Genomic DNA, 16,495 nt, shown 5'->3' on the forward strand with positions numbered 1-16,495 from the left:
GGCTGGTTCAGGAAACTGGGTTTGGGCTCTGGCTTTGCTAGGGACTCGCCAAGTGACCTCACGCAACTCACGTTCATTGTCTCCCTGGATCCCATCTTCTCAGCTGGGCGAGGATCTCCTGAGACCCTTTCTCACTGAGGTGTGTGAATTCCAGGAGAGCAGGAACAGCCATACACCCGGCGTTTCCCACCTGGGGGACGTCCCTGTCTCGGGGAATTTCCTCCGCCAGCCTCAGGTCTCTCGGGCGCCACTGACACGAGCTTCCGTGTTTCTGTTTCAGGGCTGGGAGAGGGCTCTGCTCTCCTTCATCCGGACAGCAGGACCTATCCCAGGTCCTTGGAGAAAAGTGCCTGGCGGGCCTTCAAGGAATCCCAGTGTCATCACATGCTCAAACACCTCCACAATGGAGCCAGGATCACCGTGCAGATGCCACCAGCCATCGAGGGCCACTGGGTGTCCACCGGGTAAGCAGCTGGGGCGCGAGGGCCCGGCGAGTGCACTTCTTAGGGGTTCTCAGGTGCACAGAGACTTTCTAGAACCCACAGTGATCCTGGGGTTGTCCAAGTTCTCACTCAGAGCCAAGCGACTCTTGGAAGCCTGGGTTGATGAAGAAACAGAGCTCGGTCCTGCAGAAATCTTAGCCTGGGCAGTGGGGATATGGGGCCACTGTGAAGCCACCAGGAGTGAAAGCGTCCTTGTTTACTGAACCTGAGGACCACTCGTGTATGAAAAGAAACCATTAGCAAGTGAAATTAGCAAGGTGTCTGTGTTTCACCAGCCCTGAAACATGACGTGCAAGCTTCTGATGGTCTAAATAGTCTAGCCGTATTCTGGTAAGTTGATATCCAGCTTCAAAGTCTGAGAGTACGTTAAAAGGGACCCACACTGCCTGGACCAGCCAGGGCGCAGCTCTTGGCTTCTTTTCCAGGCTGTGGAGCTGAGATTTATCCTGGTTTGAGCTCTGGCTTATCTTCCATTAGAGCTTTTAAAAATAGCCCAGAGGCAGACCTGTAGTCCTACCCCTGCCCATTAAATTGGTGCAAATTCACATAGCTAACTAGGCTAAGGAATAGTGGGATCTGACACCATCTGTGCAGACCCTCCGCAGGTGCCTCAGGGAGGGTTCACAGGCATCCAGAGAAGAGAGGAAAGAAAGGAATAAGATGAGGAAGACCCAGAGGTTTTTTGGGTTTTTTTTTTCCCCTAAAAATGGGGTTTCTCAGAATAACCTCCTCATCAGTATTGGCACAGACAATCTTAATGCAGTGTACTTTTAAATAATTTGTCATTTTGTTCAACAAATATTTCTGGAGTGCACAAATGTGTACTGCGCCTGAGCACAGTTCTAGATTTTGTGTGTGTAGCAGAGAATCAAACAGACACGTCTTCAGGAATTTCACAAATAAACACACAAAGAAGTGTTACGAAGAGGGAAAAAAAGCAACAGGTGCTTCAGGAGAATCTCAGGGCCCCTATTTTAGGACGGGGTGGGGTGGGAAGGGCTACCAAGATGAGGACACTTGAGCTGAGATGTCCTTGGCAGTGCAAGACTGGGAAGAGCTCTTGCTATGGGGCAGGCAGAGGCTGGACTGGAGAAGCACCATGGTAGCCCTTGTGCCTGGGGTGGGGGCGGGACAGCCCCCAGGAGGCCAAGGAGGAGGCTAAGCCGGCTCTCAGGGTCCTTGCAGGCCAAGTCTCTGTGAGTTTGGCTTTTAATGTAAGAGAACTGGGGATGCCATTGAAGAGATTTCAGCAAGGGCCCTGCTAACAGCCTGATGTAATGTGACTGAAGGATGCTCTGGCTCAAGGGGATGGTGGAAAGAGTGATGGGGATAGTAGGGTTCTCGGCCTCCTTAATCAATAGAAATCAATCAGAGGCCGGACAAGAAATTCAGGCCAGGCTTTACTGGGGCCCCTGCTGCAGCAGAGGGGAGCAAAAAGAAGTAATAGATTGCCTTGGTCGCCCAGGTGGCTTAGTGGTAAAGCATCCGCCGGCCAATGCAGGACACTCTGGTTTGATTCCTGGGTCGGGAAGATACCCTGGAGGAGGAAATGGCAACCCACCTCAGTATTCTTGCCTGGGACATCCCATGGACAGAGGAGCCTGGCAGGCTACACCGCATGGGGTCACAAGAGTCAGACACGACTTAGCGACTAAACAAGGATAACAACAACCCCCAAGGGAAGGATGAGCTTGTTCTTTACATGGGATGAGGGTAGGGGGTGTATCCAGGGGTTGGCAGGTGGGATGGCTTATGTGGTCTGCCCACCCCTTAAGTGGTATTGAGTGCAGGGGGCACACACAATCCCCTGCTTTTGCTCCTGGCTTTTCAGAAGGCAGTGGGGTTTTTGATCTTTCTGTATCTTGTTGTCCATAATTTGCCCAACCGTGGTCTTTCTGTATCTTGTTGTCCATAATTTGCCTAACTGCACATGCACACAGTTATTTTTAGTTTCGTAGTTTCTGTGTATCCATTGCTGGAGAAGAGGTGTGTCCAGGTGCAGGCACTGCGGCCAAGGGTCCTGGGTCCCAGCCCCTTTCAACTTGGGGATGACCAATTAAAAACCTAGCTGGAGACTAGTTCCAGCTGGAGATGGCTGAGGGCTGGGTGAGGGGAGTCAGAGTCGGCTGGCTGATGGAGAAGTGAGTGGGTGTGAACTTAAAACTGGATCAGCAGATTCTCAAGTGAGATGAGGTGTGAGAAGTCAGTGATGCTCTTGTGTAAACCACGGCAGCAGACATGAGCCTGCTTACATGGAAGGACTCCTCTCTCCCTGGGGGATGGGGGGAATATGGGTTTCCTCTCCCTCTGTCACAGAGACAGATGCTCAGAGGACCACTGGGTGCCGTATGTCCACTCAGCATCTGCCGGCAGGTGAAGGTCTCTCCCCAGAGAATGGTACCCACTTCCAGTAATGCTCAGTCGTGTCTGACTCTTTGCAACCCATGGACTATAGCCCCTGGTCCGTGGGATTTCCCAGGCAAGAATACTGGAGTGGGTTGCCATTTCCTCCTCCTCTTCCTGACCCAGGGGTCAAACCCACATCTCCTGTGTCTCCTACATTGCAAGTGGATTCTTTACCACTGAGCCATCAGGGAAGCCCTAATGCCCATCCACCAGTTTGTAAATTAACAGTAATTTTGAGAACCACTGGCCTTTGGGATGTCGGCTTCACAGCTTGATTTAGCCACACATGGCTCAAACCAGATTTACCATACCTACTAGGTTTATATATAAATAATAGATACAAGCAGGTTAAAGGCCAAAACTGGTGAGAGGAAAGTCCCAATGTCACCAAGACTAGGATCTGGCTAAAGGTGATGAGTGGACAGATTCTCTGGCCAACCCATTGACCACAGCTGTGAGGTGTGGGGTCAGACCCCTGTGATGACCCCCCCACTGTGCTCACAGCATCCCCCCATTTTTCTGTAGCTGTGAGGTGCAGGGTTGGGCCCCTGTGATGACCCCCCTCCTGTGGCTCCAGGCTCACTGGGTCTCTCCCCTGCTTTCCCGCAGCTGTGAGGTGCGGTCAGGCCCCGAGTTTATCACCAGGTCCTACCGATTCTACCACAACAACACATTCAAGGCCTACCAGTTCTACTATGGCGGCAACCGCTGCACCAGCCCCACCTACACGTTGGTGGTCCGCGGCAAGATCCGCCTGCGCCAGGCCTCCTGGATCATCCGCGGCGGCACCGAGGCTGACTACCAGCTGCACCGCGTGCAGGTCGTGTGCCACTCGGAAGCCGTGGCCGAGCAGCTGGGGCAGCTGGTCAACCGCACGTGCCCCGGCTTTGTGCCTGCCGGGGGCGCCTGGGTGCAGGACGTGCCCTACGACCTGTGGCGGGAGGAGGGCGGGCGCGAGTGCACCCGGGCCGTGAACTTCGCCATGCACGAGCTGCAGCTGGTGCGCGTGGAGAAGCAGCACCTGCCACACAGCCTGGACCGCCTGGTGGAGGAGCTCTTCCTCGGGGACGTGCACACCGACACCGCCCAGAGGATGTTCTACCGGCCGTCCAGTTATCAGCCGCCGCTGCAGAACGCCAAGGTACGGCGCAGGGCCAGATACGGGAGTGGGGGCTGAATCATGGAGGGGCTGGGGCGTCCAGCTACCAGCTGCCCCTGAAGAACGCCAAGGAATTCTGATGCCCCACTGTGCCCCAGATGTTGGGGGGGCTCTGTCACAGAGGGACTGCTGGGGGTGATGGGACAGGAGGGCTGCAGGCTGGGGGACACAGAGCCTGGGTCAGGGCACCTGGAGGCTCACCTCCAGCTCTGTAATGAGGCCTGGTTTTCCCATCTGATGAGGGTGATGGTCCTGGGTTGGTGGCTCAGAAGGGCCTTGGTGGCCATCCTTGAAAATTTCTAAGTCTTCTTTCTAAGTCTTCTTCTAAGTCAGTCTGTCCTGACCCTCTTCTATGAGCTGCTTCTATGAGTCCGAGAGGAAAGCTTGCAGGAAATGGAGAGGGGTTATGATCTTAGCACCTGGGAAGACAGAGGGGCAGCCAGGTGGGGATCCCCTGGCCCTGGAGGTGGGCGTGGGGGTGGGGGCTGTGGACCTTTAAAGCCTCCTACTCTGTCTCCACGACAACCCCGTGAGACCACGATGATCACCCTCTTAGCAGAAAAGTGAGCAGCTGAGGTGTGAGGGGTGGTCTCCTGCCCAGGGTCACTGGTTAGTGACTTTCAGGGTCAGAGCTTGAACCCAGATCTTTCCTGAGACCCCAGCCTCTCCCGGTTGGACTGAGTAAGACCTAAGTCACTGTGGCGCTGTGGAGGATGTGATGGGGACAATGAACATCTTGAATGCTGACCCCCTAATTACACTTGGATTCACCAGGCACTTCCTTCCCGCAGGCTCGGAGTCTGTATCTGCGGTAACAGGATGGTTTCCACCACAGAATCTGGGGAGGCAGGCAGGGGGCCTGGGTTGCGGGGGATGGGGGGAGGCACAGAACCCCTCCCCCTCATCAGACCAGCTTTTCTGGAATCCTTTCTAGAACAGCAGCTCTCCAATCACAGGGCTTGTCTGACTTCTGCTTGGTGGTTTATTTGTTGGTTTTTTATTTATTTGTTTTTTTTAATTTATTTTTAACTGGGGGAAAATTGGGCTTCCCTGGTGGCTCAGCTGGTAAAGAATCCACCTGCAATGCGGGAGACCTGGGTTCGATCCCTCGATTGGGAAGATCCCCTGGAGAAGGGAATGGTTACCCACTCCAGTATTCTGGCCTGGAGAATTACATGGACTGTATAGTCCATGGGGTCGCAAAGAGTCAGACATGACTGAGAAACTTTCATTTTCTTGCTTTACAGCGTTGTGTTGGTTTCTCATCCGGTTTGCTCTCTCTCCTCTGAGGGCGCTTGTGCCTGGTGAGGGTACCACACGGTATTGCCCCCACCAGACCACAATTGTCTTCTTTCTGTGACTGCGAGCTTGTGCCATGAAAGTTGGGAAAGTCACCTTTGTGACGACTGTGGCACATCTGCGAGGAGGCCAGCCTGCAGACGCTGCTTCCTCTGGGTGCGTGTCTCAGGGACATCCCCTCCTCGGGCTCCAAGCAGACCCAGGTCAGGTCCGTGTGCTGTGCCCTGCAAGTTCCTGGGCTATAAATGGGACAGGGTCATGGGGGAGAGGGCGGCCCTCCTGCCCCCAGGACCCCAGGTGCCCTCACAGGGAGAAGGCAGGCAAGGGCTCTGCCTGCTCCATGGCTGATGGAGGGGCCCCAGGCCCGGCTCCTGGGAAGTGAAAGGACGTCGCAGGACCTCTGTGGGTGGCTGCCACATCCAGACACTGTGGCTCCTCTCCAGACTCCTGGTGTCAAGACACTGTGGGAAGGGGGTTTGCAAACGTGCACTTGGCGTCCTCTGAGCCCAGTCGAGCTGACATTCACATTGTCTCTGGGAATGAGTGTGTCACTGGCGAGGATGGCCTGCAGCTCGTCCGGAAACTCCACAGGAGCCAGAGTCCTGACCCGGCCTGGCTGAGCCTACGAGAGGATCGCCTGGGAGCAGAGCCTTTATTCCTGCTCACAGTCCAGCGAGGATGCTAGTGAGCAGGATGGTCAGGGGCCAGGAAGGAGAGGGAGGCCAGACAGAGGCCCCCTGCCTCGGAGAGGCCGCAGATAGGCTGGGCCTGACCTGGGGCTGTGTGTGCACATCATGGGGTCCAGGCCCCGCTTCCTCACCTGAGGATGCCCACATGGGCTCTTTGATCTCCTGTGCTCTCCTTACACCTGGAAAAGCAGGGAATGCCCACAGCCAGCTCTGTCTTCCCACCTCTGTCTCTGCCGCTTCTCAATGTTCTCTGGCTCTTAGAACAAAGTTAAAGGGTAAACCCTTGCTCCTGAGCTGGTGGCTCCAGAGAGGCACCCCCAGTCCTGTGCCCACTGGGCTGACTTCCCTCACCAAGCCCCGCCATCTGTTGGGAGAGCCAGGCTCAGACTCCAGCTCCTGGAGCACACACATTTCGGAAATGAGTCATGACACGTCAGTGTGGGGATAGAGGGTGGCACCTATAAGGCTGACCTTCTTAGGATTTTCATAGAAGAGTCGAGGCTTTGTTTTCTGACAACATTGGACAAACTGCAGAATATGTGGACCTTGGAGATGGAGCCAGTCCCAGGGTCCAGGTCTCCCGGGGTCACCAGCTGCAGGCTTGACAGTGTTTTTCTGACCTCTGGAAGTAAATCTTTCCTGTAAAAGAAGCAGAATTGATTGGGTTGACATGCAGAGCACCATCAGGCATTGGGAGAGGCCGCCCACCCGGCCTGCAGTGAGGAGCCCTCGGGGCAGGTGGCTCCTGGGAGGGAGGGTGACTGAGGAGGGCCCCCCCCAGCGATGATGAGGCTGTAGGACGGATCCTCCTGTTTTCTCTTCCCTCCTCTGTGGGGACTGTTTCCCCAGATGCTTAAGAAGGAAACTCTTTAAAACCCAGGCCACGATCCCTCTCCTCGTTAAAGAAATGCTAAGGGTGGAGAGAGCCTTGGACCATAGAGATTACCCAGGACACACTGTTGAGTTTTGTTGTTTGTTTCAAAGGAAGGTATTAAACAGTGTGAAGAGTGTGATACCGTGTGTAAAACTAGCAACAGAAGAAGAAGGTAGGCTGACCAGGGACCTGGTGTTTCTGCAATGTCGGAACAAGGAGAAGTGGACAGTACAGCCAGGAACAGATATTTGTCACCGGGAACGTTTCTGTACCTTTGTGCCATGATCTTACACTATCCAAACTCGTTTCCACACTCAAATTCTAAAAAGGCAGGACTCTGAGGCTTGGAGGAGAGCGGTGGCCACAGATGAAGTGGTGGCCGGGCTGGGCGGACGCGGGCTGGTGTCCAGGCCTGGGCTGTGCTCTCTGCGGAGGCCGGCCCGGCCCCATGGCTTGGGGAGCTGAAAAGGCCCGTTCTTCTCCTGTTGTCCCCGGCGTGTGCGTCTGGGCCGCCGCAAGCGAGTGGTCAGGAAGTGTTACGATCCCTCCCCAGGCGGGCTGGGGGCGTCGATCAATGGGCTCAGCCTCCGGGGCCTCTCCAGAGCCCTAGGTGCTGCCTCCCACCGGCTCCCGCAGGCCCACCCTCCCACCTCCCGGGAAAGGAGGGGCTGGGGGCGCTTCCGGACAGACCACAGGCCCAGCTGCCCCCCCTCTGAACCCTTCACCTCCCCTAATCGCCAGTCCTTAGAGACCTGGCTGAAAATTAGCTTAACTGCTAAATTGAGTTTAAAACCACTCGTTTCAGCCCCTCTGGAAATGGGACACCGTGTAAAAATAGAAAATTTAAATCAGTTTGTTTTTCTTAGCTTTGTACAACTTTGCTGTGAGGTTCAGAGCCCTCGGCAAATACGCAATGTTTGAAGAGACTCAGGTGAGCCTCCTGGGAGGATTCTTCCGGATGAAGTTGGCTACTTTTCATTAAAAAGAAAAACAGGACCCCCTAAAGTAACCCTGAAAGAAGAGGCTCGGCCTGAGTTGAGTTCAGCTTCAGGGCACGTTCCCCTCTGCCTGGATTCCTGTGCCACGGAGGGTTAGCCAGGCGCCTTCTTTCCTCGGCAGACTCAAAAGTGATTAGAGCAAAGATTGCCGGGGTCGCTGGAAACGCCAGGGCCTCAGGATCAGGCTTGCAAGCAAACGGAATTGGGCTTTATCCAAAACCCTAGGCCGGTGAGGCCACAGCATCGTAAATCAGAGAGGTGTCTGCAAACCAGACCACTCTCCCCAGCCACGTGCCTGAGATATTTGGCCTGGAATGTGATGGCGGGGCTGCCCGGCAAGGAAGAAGCCCAGCAGCATATTTTGGGGCTGCCTGAGCCCTGGGAGGAAGCAGGGGTTCCCATGTGCTTTCTGTCCTGCATTCTCTGCAGACCTTGGGCTCGAACAGCCATTTGTCTGGAGGGAGCTTGTCTTTCCAAGACTCTTCAGAGCACGTGAGAAATACAGGTTTACGGTGACATCTGTGACATCCCAGGGACCTTGGACCACATGGCCGTGGACAGCAGGTGTCCACCCAGCTCTGGGAGGTGGGTCTGCGGCAGGAAGGGTCTCTCCTTAGGCCTGTGGTTGGCGTGACTCTCGGTTGGGCAGTGAGTGGGTGTCACAGGTGCACTGGTAGAAGGATCCAGAAGCTCATGGAGGAATCTGAGTCCCTGCTCTTTTCTGCCAGTGCAGGGAAAGGAGAGGGGTTTGTGGAGGTGATGGGAGTTGGAAGAGGTGGTCGAGGATGGGGCATTCAAGGAGTCAAGACTGAGATAGTGTCAGAAGCCGGCTTACCTTCAAGAAGCTGCTGTAAAGAATGGTGACCTTGCCCCTGGGGCTGGGTGCTGCCCAGCGGTGATGGGATCAGCTGATGGGCTCTGGACTCCGGCGGGCTTGCTCAGGTGGACACCCCAGGGCCAAGAAATGCATTATCACGCAATGGCCACGCCGCACAGCTCCTGGCCTCTGCTGTGTCTGCAGAAACGTATTTTCTTTTTTTTTCTGATTCCTGAGTGCAAGATTGCTTTATTCAGGGAGTCAGCAGACCAGGAAGTTGTTGTTGTCAGGGACCATGCATGCGGTAAGCATTTCGTCCCTTAAAAGGCCAGGAGGCTGGGAGGACGGCGTGAGCTCCCGGGTGCAGGAAGTCAACTGTTGGGAAGCCCGGGGCGAGTCCTGGTGTTCAGGGTGTTGGCCAAGCTGCGGGGAGAGGACAGGGCAGGGGTCAGATGTGGGGTCCACTGCCTTCATGGCAAACTCGACTGTGAGGATGAGTCGCCTTCAGTTCTTAAATGCTCTAGGACACAACCAAGTAAACGTTAATTCAGAGTTCCTTCTGAAACCTCCCCTACAGTCATCTGTATTGAAGAGGCAGCAGTCTTCTCAAGGATCTTTCTATCCTGCTGTTGGGTCTGGGCGCAGTGTGTCTGCAGTGGCAAGCTGAAGGCAGGATTCTCTCTTGTGTGATTTACAGGAAAGGTCTTTGGGAGCTCACGGCTCAGACTCTAAACCTCCTAGAAAACCGTTTCTAGGAAATGCAGTGTTGTTCCCCAGGGGACACACCCAATGCCCCGTCCTACCTCCAGGACGCAGTGTTCCCTTGACTGTGCTCCGGAAGCATCCGGCAGCCACACACAGGACCGAGGAGCGGCTGAGCCTCTCTTGCCCTCTCCCATTGTCCTTCCAGCTGGACCCTTCTGTGGTGCCTGCATCACAGCTACAGGGTTTTGTGGCTGAGTCCTCTTTCCTCAGCACCCGCATCAGCTCCTGGCTGGTGGTAACCAGGCTGAGTGGGGTCTGAGCGCTGCTCCGGCCTGGCCAGACAGACTGCCAGCCTCCAGGGGTGGGGAGAGGGGTCTAAGGCTACAGTTACAGACACCCAACCCATTTCTTACTGCAGGTCACTCCTCATGTTGAAACGCTCTTCCCCCCTTAGTCATCGTGAAAGCCTGATATTTAAGAAAAGCATCTGGGGGACTTCCCTGATAGTCCAGTGGTTAAGAATCCACCTTGCAATGCAGGGGACACATGTTTGATCCCTGGTTGGGGAACTAAGATCCTACACGCCACAGAGCAGCTAAGCCTGCCTGCCACAGCTAGAGAGTCCTGTGCTGCAAGGAAGGATCCCGAGTGCTGCGACTAAGACCTGACCCAGCCAAAGAAATAAATATTTTTTAAAAAAAGAAAAGCATCTTGGAAAAGAGAAATTTCACACCTGGGGCAGTATCTCAGCCTTAATTTTTGCTTCCCCACGGTTGTTCCTATAGATCTTTTGAGTTTTATTCAAGTCAAAGTGAAAGTGAAAGTCGCTCAGTCATGTCCAACTCTTTGCAATCCCATGGACTTCCCACCAGACTTCTCTTGTCCATGAAATTCTCCAGGCAAGAATACTGGAGTGGGTCGCCACTCCCTTCTTCAGGAGATCTTCCCGACCCAGGGATCGAACCTCGAACCTGTGTGTCCTGAATTGCAGGCAGATTCTTTACCATCTGAGCCACCGGGGAAGCCCAATATTCAAGCCAAGGATGGTGGTAATTAACAGCACAAATCAGAACTTTTTTTAAAAATCCTATCCACAAGACAGAAAGGTGTTCCCTTTATCCAGCCATGACTGAAACTGTCCCCTTGTTGACAGTGTCCATCGAGAGGCCAGAAATCCCACTCATTTGTGACATTTGGTTTCTTAATACCAACTGAAAGAGTTGTTTAAAATAGTGACTAGTCAACTCAACAACAATAACAATAAAAGAAACCCAATTAAAAAATGAGTAAGGGGAGGTCCCTGATAGTCCAGTGGTTAGGATTTCAGGTTTTCTCTGCCAGGGCCCGGGTTCAGTCCCTGGTTGGGGAGCTGAGATTCCACAAGCCATGTGGCACAGCCGCAGAAGATGTACAGATTAGCCCATAAGTGCATGAAAGATGCTCAGCATTTCTAATCCTTAGGGAAATGCAGATCGGAACTGCAGTGGGTTACCACCTTCACATCTATTAGGATGGCTGTTACAAAGAAGGGAGAAAGTAGCAGTTGGTGAGGATATAGAGAAATGGGGACCTTTGTGAGAATGTATGGTGTGCAGCTGCTGTGGAAAACCGTATGGCAGGTCCTCAAAACATCAAACACAGACTTGTCGTTGTTCAGCCGCTCAGTCGTGTCCAACTCTGCGACCCCATGACTGTAGCCCACCAGACTCCTGTCCGTGGGATTCTACAGGCAAGGATACTGGGGTGGGTTGTGATTTCCTCCTCCAGAGGATCTTTCCGACCCAGGGATCGAACCCATGCCTCCTGCACTGGCAGGCGGATTCTTTACTACTGAGCTACAGGGGAAGCCCAAAGACAGAATTACAATCAGCAATTCCATGTATTGACTCCAAAGAATTGAAAGCAAGGTCTGAGGTGTATTGGACAGCCATGTTCACAGCAGAATCGTTCACTGTAGCGAACAAGTGGAAGCAGTGCAGGTGTCCACCAGCGGATGATGGCTAAACCAAATGTGCACTCACACAGTGGAGTACCCCTCAGCCTTAGGATGGAGATTCTGACACAAGCTGGCGTGTGGATGAACCTTGAGGACATTGTGTTAAATAAGCCAGTTACAAGAAGGACTGTATGATCCCACTTATATGAGGGACCTCAAGTTGTCATATATTCTTAGAGACAGACAGTAGGATGCTGGTTGTCAGGGGCTCGAATGAGGTGGGGACAGAGTTTTGGAAGATGAAGAAGTTCTGGAGATGGCTGGTGGTGATGACTGGACCACTATGTGAATGCACTTTGATGGCAAGTTTTATGTTATGTATATTTTACCACTACAGGGGCTTCCCAGGTGGCACTAGTGGTAAAGAACCTGCCTGCCAGTGAAGGAGACGTAAGAGACATGGGTTTAATCCCCGAGTTTGGAAGATCCCCTGGAGGAGGGCATGGCAACCCATTCCAGTATTCTTGCCTGGAGAATCCCATGGACTTAGAGGAGCCTGGCGGGTTACAATCCATAGGGTCGCACAGAGTCAGACATGACTGAAGCGACTTAGGATGCATGAAGTCAAGTAACTAGTTTACAGATTTGGCAAGATCAATACCCAAGGGCCAGCTTCCTCCCACTCCCTCCCAGCGGATGGATGACAAGCTTCTCCAAAACTACCCAGCCTGCCTTTCTCCGCTGCCAACCAGAAATGATTCAGGTGGGACCCTCACTTACATGAAGGGACCAGAGTTCAGCCAGGTCCTCATCTCAGAGTTTAGGACCCCTGCCCTGTCTTTCTTAAAGAAAAACACCAGACACCACCGTGCTGGGCATGGACCAGCCAGGCCACACAGCAGTGCCCCCTCCTCTGAGCTGGTTCCTTTTCTGAAGAGCAGTTGATCCCTGGTGTCATCGGAGCAGCTCTTATAAGAACTAAGACCCCTTGTTCCCACCCCACCCGCCCAGTCTAAGAATTCTGGGCACTTCCTGAATGGTATTGGTGTTTGAGGAAGCAAACAGATCTTTTCAGGAATTGAGGCTCGTGTCTTCCTAGAATGGCCAGAAATGAAGTGGTCACAAGTGATGTTTTTAAATTCCCAGATAGCAAACCGAATGGTGGAAGCAGGAGGAAGCAAGTGGAGGCTGGGTTGGCCTGTTGGGACCTGCAGTGCACGTGGGCTGCGGAGGATCTGGCTGTAGGCAGGAGTCGGGGAGCAATCAGCAGGCTGCCAGCTGGCGAGCTCCCGGGGGAGTAGCCAAGCAGTCGCTCCTTGCGTGTGTTTTGGAAGCAGCCTGGTGTGTGCTCGCAGAGGGTTCTCTCTCTTTCCAGGGTGTCTCCTGCACCACTTGGCATGGTTGCTAACAGGCACCAGCATCAGAACGTTTGTGAAATCTCAGAGACTTGAGTCTGAGTACTGGGCGGTTTCACTCAGATATTGTGGACTGGGGTGGGGGAGCAGGGACAGCAGGTATAGTTTGATCAAGGTGCTGCTCACAATAACACTTACTAGCCATTAAGCGGCTAACTTCCTGGATGCGGGAGCTTATACGATGTTCCAGGCATTATATTAGCTTTCTGTCCCAAACTTTGAGTATCAGAACCCCCTTTGGGGTAAAAAAAATTTGAAACCTTCACTTCCTAGTAATTTACAAGAAAATAACATCATGGCAAAATTACTGAATTCAATGATGCATTCTTTCAATTAAATTTGTCTTTTTCATCCTATCATGCATTTGAAAGGTCGTAGCACATATAGCAGGAGACGTGCTATTTGTTTGGTCTTCCTACCAAGTGCCATGCACACACACAGCCCCAACTCGCCGAAACTTCTCTATGCAGCAATTCTCAGAGTACAGAGTGGGACCTGCCTTAATCTGCGCTCATTTCCTACAGCATTTATGCAGGTATAACAGTGCTCATTTTATGCGTGGGGACGTTGACATGGAGAGATCGGTAACTTTCCTACAGTCCCCAGCTGCAGTTGCTGGCCTTTGGATCTCCTGCCATGGCTGGAATCATCATTTTTTGTGCAAAGAAGCCTTCGTGGGCTCTGTGCACGTGTCCTTCTGGTCCGTGTCCTCGTGGTGGCTTGCAGACAGCCCCCTGCTGACCACGGGCTGTAGGGCACCTTCTTGTGTATCTCAGAGACCTGGGCAGGAAACCGTAGGTGTACAAACACATGGGGCCCGGGACAGAGAAGCCTCTGCGCTGCCTATTGGATCTCCTCCTCAAGCCCCAAGCAAACCTCCTCTCCTGAAAATAATGCCTGGCTCCACTGATGAGCACGAGGACTGTCAGTGGGCGTCATGCTGTCCCGGAAGGAGAGCATGGAGGGGGGTGACTGGAATGCCCTGGTCCCCTCCTTTGCCGGCCCGCTCTCGGAGGCAGCCCCTCTCAGAGTCAGTGCGAGGGATGGAAAGGCCTGGAGGTTGGATTTCTGCCCAGAGAACAAGTGCCTGCCTGCCGAGTGACCACCTGTCAGTCCTGCCTGCAGGCTCAGAGCTATGCCTGGTGGGCCCCGGGGGGGGTGGGGCCAGGGTCGCTCTCCCTCCACACAGCGGTCACGTGGGTGTGGGCTTCTAGTGTGGCCAGCATCTGGCAGCCCGGGTGGGCTTACAGACCCACGTGGCGGGGAGAGGAGCAGAGAGGATGTCCGTCCTGGGAGGCAGCCCTGGCCACAGGCCTCCTGGGCCTTGGGTCCTGCAGCTGGCAATGGCCGTCTCTCTGGTCACAGAGCTCCCCTCCCAACTCCCAGACCTCAGCTTTTTCTATGAACCCCGAGCCTTGCTCCAGGCAGACAGCATCCACGTGGCTGACAGTCTCGGGGCCCCTACTCAGGGGGTTTTCTCAGCCGCAGCCCTAAGCCCTCATGCAGGATCCACGTTGGTGCCCCAAGGCAGGCCCAGGCAAAGAGGCACTCCCCACAGACAAGTGGCTGCTCTCACACTAAGTACGTGGCTTAAAGCCATGAAGCAGGAGTCAGGAAGAGCCAGCACACTGTCCAGACCGCGGGCCAGCGCATACAGGTGGGTACAGGAGTGCCCATATCCTCCCTGGCCTCTGCTCTTGCCTCCTTGAGGCCGAGTCCTCATGCCCTCGTTCTCGGGGACCCCTGCCCTCATGACACAGCGCCCTGAGTCACCCACGGCAACTGGAGTGCTTTTTTCCTTCTGTGTGTGTGTGCGTGCTAAGTCTCTTCAGTCATGTCTGACTCTTTGCAACCCCATGGATTATAGCCTGCCAGGTTCCTCTGTCCATGGGATTCTTCAGGCAGGAATACTGGAGTGGGTTGCTATTCCCTTCTCCAGGAGATCTTCCCGAACTAGGGATCAAACCTGCGTCTCTTATGTCTCCTGCATTTGCAGGTGGATTCTTTACCACTAGCGCCACCTCGGAAGCCTTTTTCCTTCTAATGTCTCATCATTATTTTCATTGGAAAAAATCTAGTTGTGGTAAAATACAGGTAACAAAGTGTACCATCTTAGCTACGTCTAGGCATCCAGTTCGGTGATGTCAAGGACATTCAGGTTGTTGTATGACCTTCCTCTCCATCCACCCCAGCCCCCAGTAACTTCTGTTCTGCTTTTGGTCTCCATGGATTTGTCCACTTGAGGTCCCTCTATGTGGGATCGTACAGGGTTTGTCCTCTGTGACGGGCTCATTTCACTTGGTATAATGTCCTCTAGGTTTATCCATGTAACAACCTGCATGTGTCAGAATCCCCTTCCTTTTTCAAGTCTGAATCCAATTCCTTTGCATGTCTGGACTACATTTTCTTTATTCAGCCACTGATACACAATGTTGCTTCTGCCTTTAGTTATTGTGAATTGTGCTGATGTGAACATGGGTGAACAGATTCCTCTTTGAGGCCCTGATTTCAGTTATTTAGGGTATAAGCCAGAAGTGGGGTGCCAGGTCCTAAGAGAATTCTTTTCTGAAGCAACTACATCATTTTACATTTCCACCCGCAGTGCAGTGGGGTTCCGGTTTCTCTACGTCCTCACCAAGACTCTCATCTTCCGCTGGTCTTGATAGTGCATGCTAAGTTGCTTCAGCCCTGACCTTATGGACTGTAGCCCAGCAGCCTCCTCTGTCCATGGGATTCTCCAGGCAAGAATAGTGGACTGGGTTGCCATGCCTTCCTCCAGGGGATCTTCCCCACCCAGGAATGGAACCTGGGTCTCTCATGTCTCCTGCATTGCAAGTGGGTTCTTTACTGCTGAGTCACTGGGGAAGCCGGGTCTTGATAGTAGCCATCCTAATTGGGCAAGGTGGTGCCAGCCTTTCTTTTTGACATCAAGTGTCCAAGACAGGTGGTATGGAATAAGATGTAACAGGATTTTCAAAGGGCCTTCAAATCACAGCTGAAATATTTAGGCCTGGCTCTACCATCAGCCCCCCCACGCGCGCGCTGATAACAGGCGGGCACACACGCCCCCAGGCGCCCTCGGGTACCTTGGTTAATGGCATGGTGCCCTGGGGAGGCGAACGCTGTGCGTTTGCACTGCCCTGTTGGACACCGTCTTTTCCCACCTTGTGTCTCGGCTGCAGAACCACGACCACGCCTGCGTCGCCTGCCGCATCATCCACCGCTCGGACGAGCACCGGCCGCCCCTGCTGCCCCCCAAGGCGGACCTGACGGTGGGGCTGCACGGCGAGTGGGTGAGCCAGCGCTGCGAGGTGCGGCCCGAGGTCCTCTTCCTGACGCGCCACTTCATCTTCCACGACAACAACCATAGCTGGGAGGGACATTACTACCACTACTCGGACCCCGTGTGCAAGCACCCCACCTTCACCCTCTACGCCAGGGGCCGCTACAGCCGCGGCGTGCACTCCGCCAGGGTCCTGGGCGGCACGGAGTTCGTGTTCAAAGGTAGGGCCCGCCCCGCCCTGGAGCTGATGTCATGGGGGCGGTCCGGGGGCGTGTCTGTGGAGGCGGAGCCGGGGCACAGGGCATCTTCTCTGCAAGGATGTTGGGGAGGAGACCCCAGCCTCCAGGGCATCATTCGCTGCGGCCCCTGGGCTGTGGTCAGTGGCGCCTCTGGTGGCCCAATGTTTGCCCG

The 16,495-nt window shown here is 54.1% G+C and overlaps 1 protein-coding gene across 1 annotated transcript in view; it reads left to right on the forward strand.

Annotated features, from left to right (window-relative positions):
• The window catches only part of APCDD1 (APC down-regulated 1), a 32,695-nt gene that overhangs the window by 13,498 nt on the left and 2,702 nt on the right, over nt 1-16,495 (forward strand). Inside the window, exons 2-4 of the mRNA XM_043889256.1 lie at nt 281-464; nt 3,519-4,050; nt 15,984-16,305. Coding sequence (XP_043745191.1) covers nt 281-464; nt 3,519-4,050; nt 15,984-16,305 — 1,038 coding nt within the window. The remainder of the gene's footprint in view (nt 1-280; nt 465-3,518; nt 4,051-15,983; nt 16,306-16,495) is intronic.

The sequence above is a fragment of the Cervus elaphus genome, chromosome 27 (assembly GCF_910594005.1).
Source record: "Cervus elaphus chromosome 27, mCerEla1.1, whole genome shotgun sequence".
Classification (NCBI taxonomy): domain Eukaryota; kingdom Metazoa; phylum Chordata; class Mammalia; order Artiodactyla; family Cervidae; genus Cervus; species Cervus elaphus.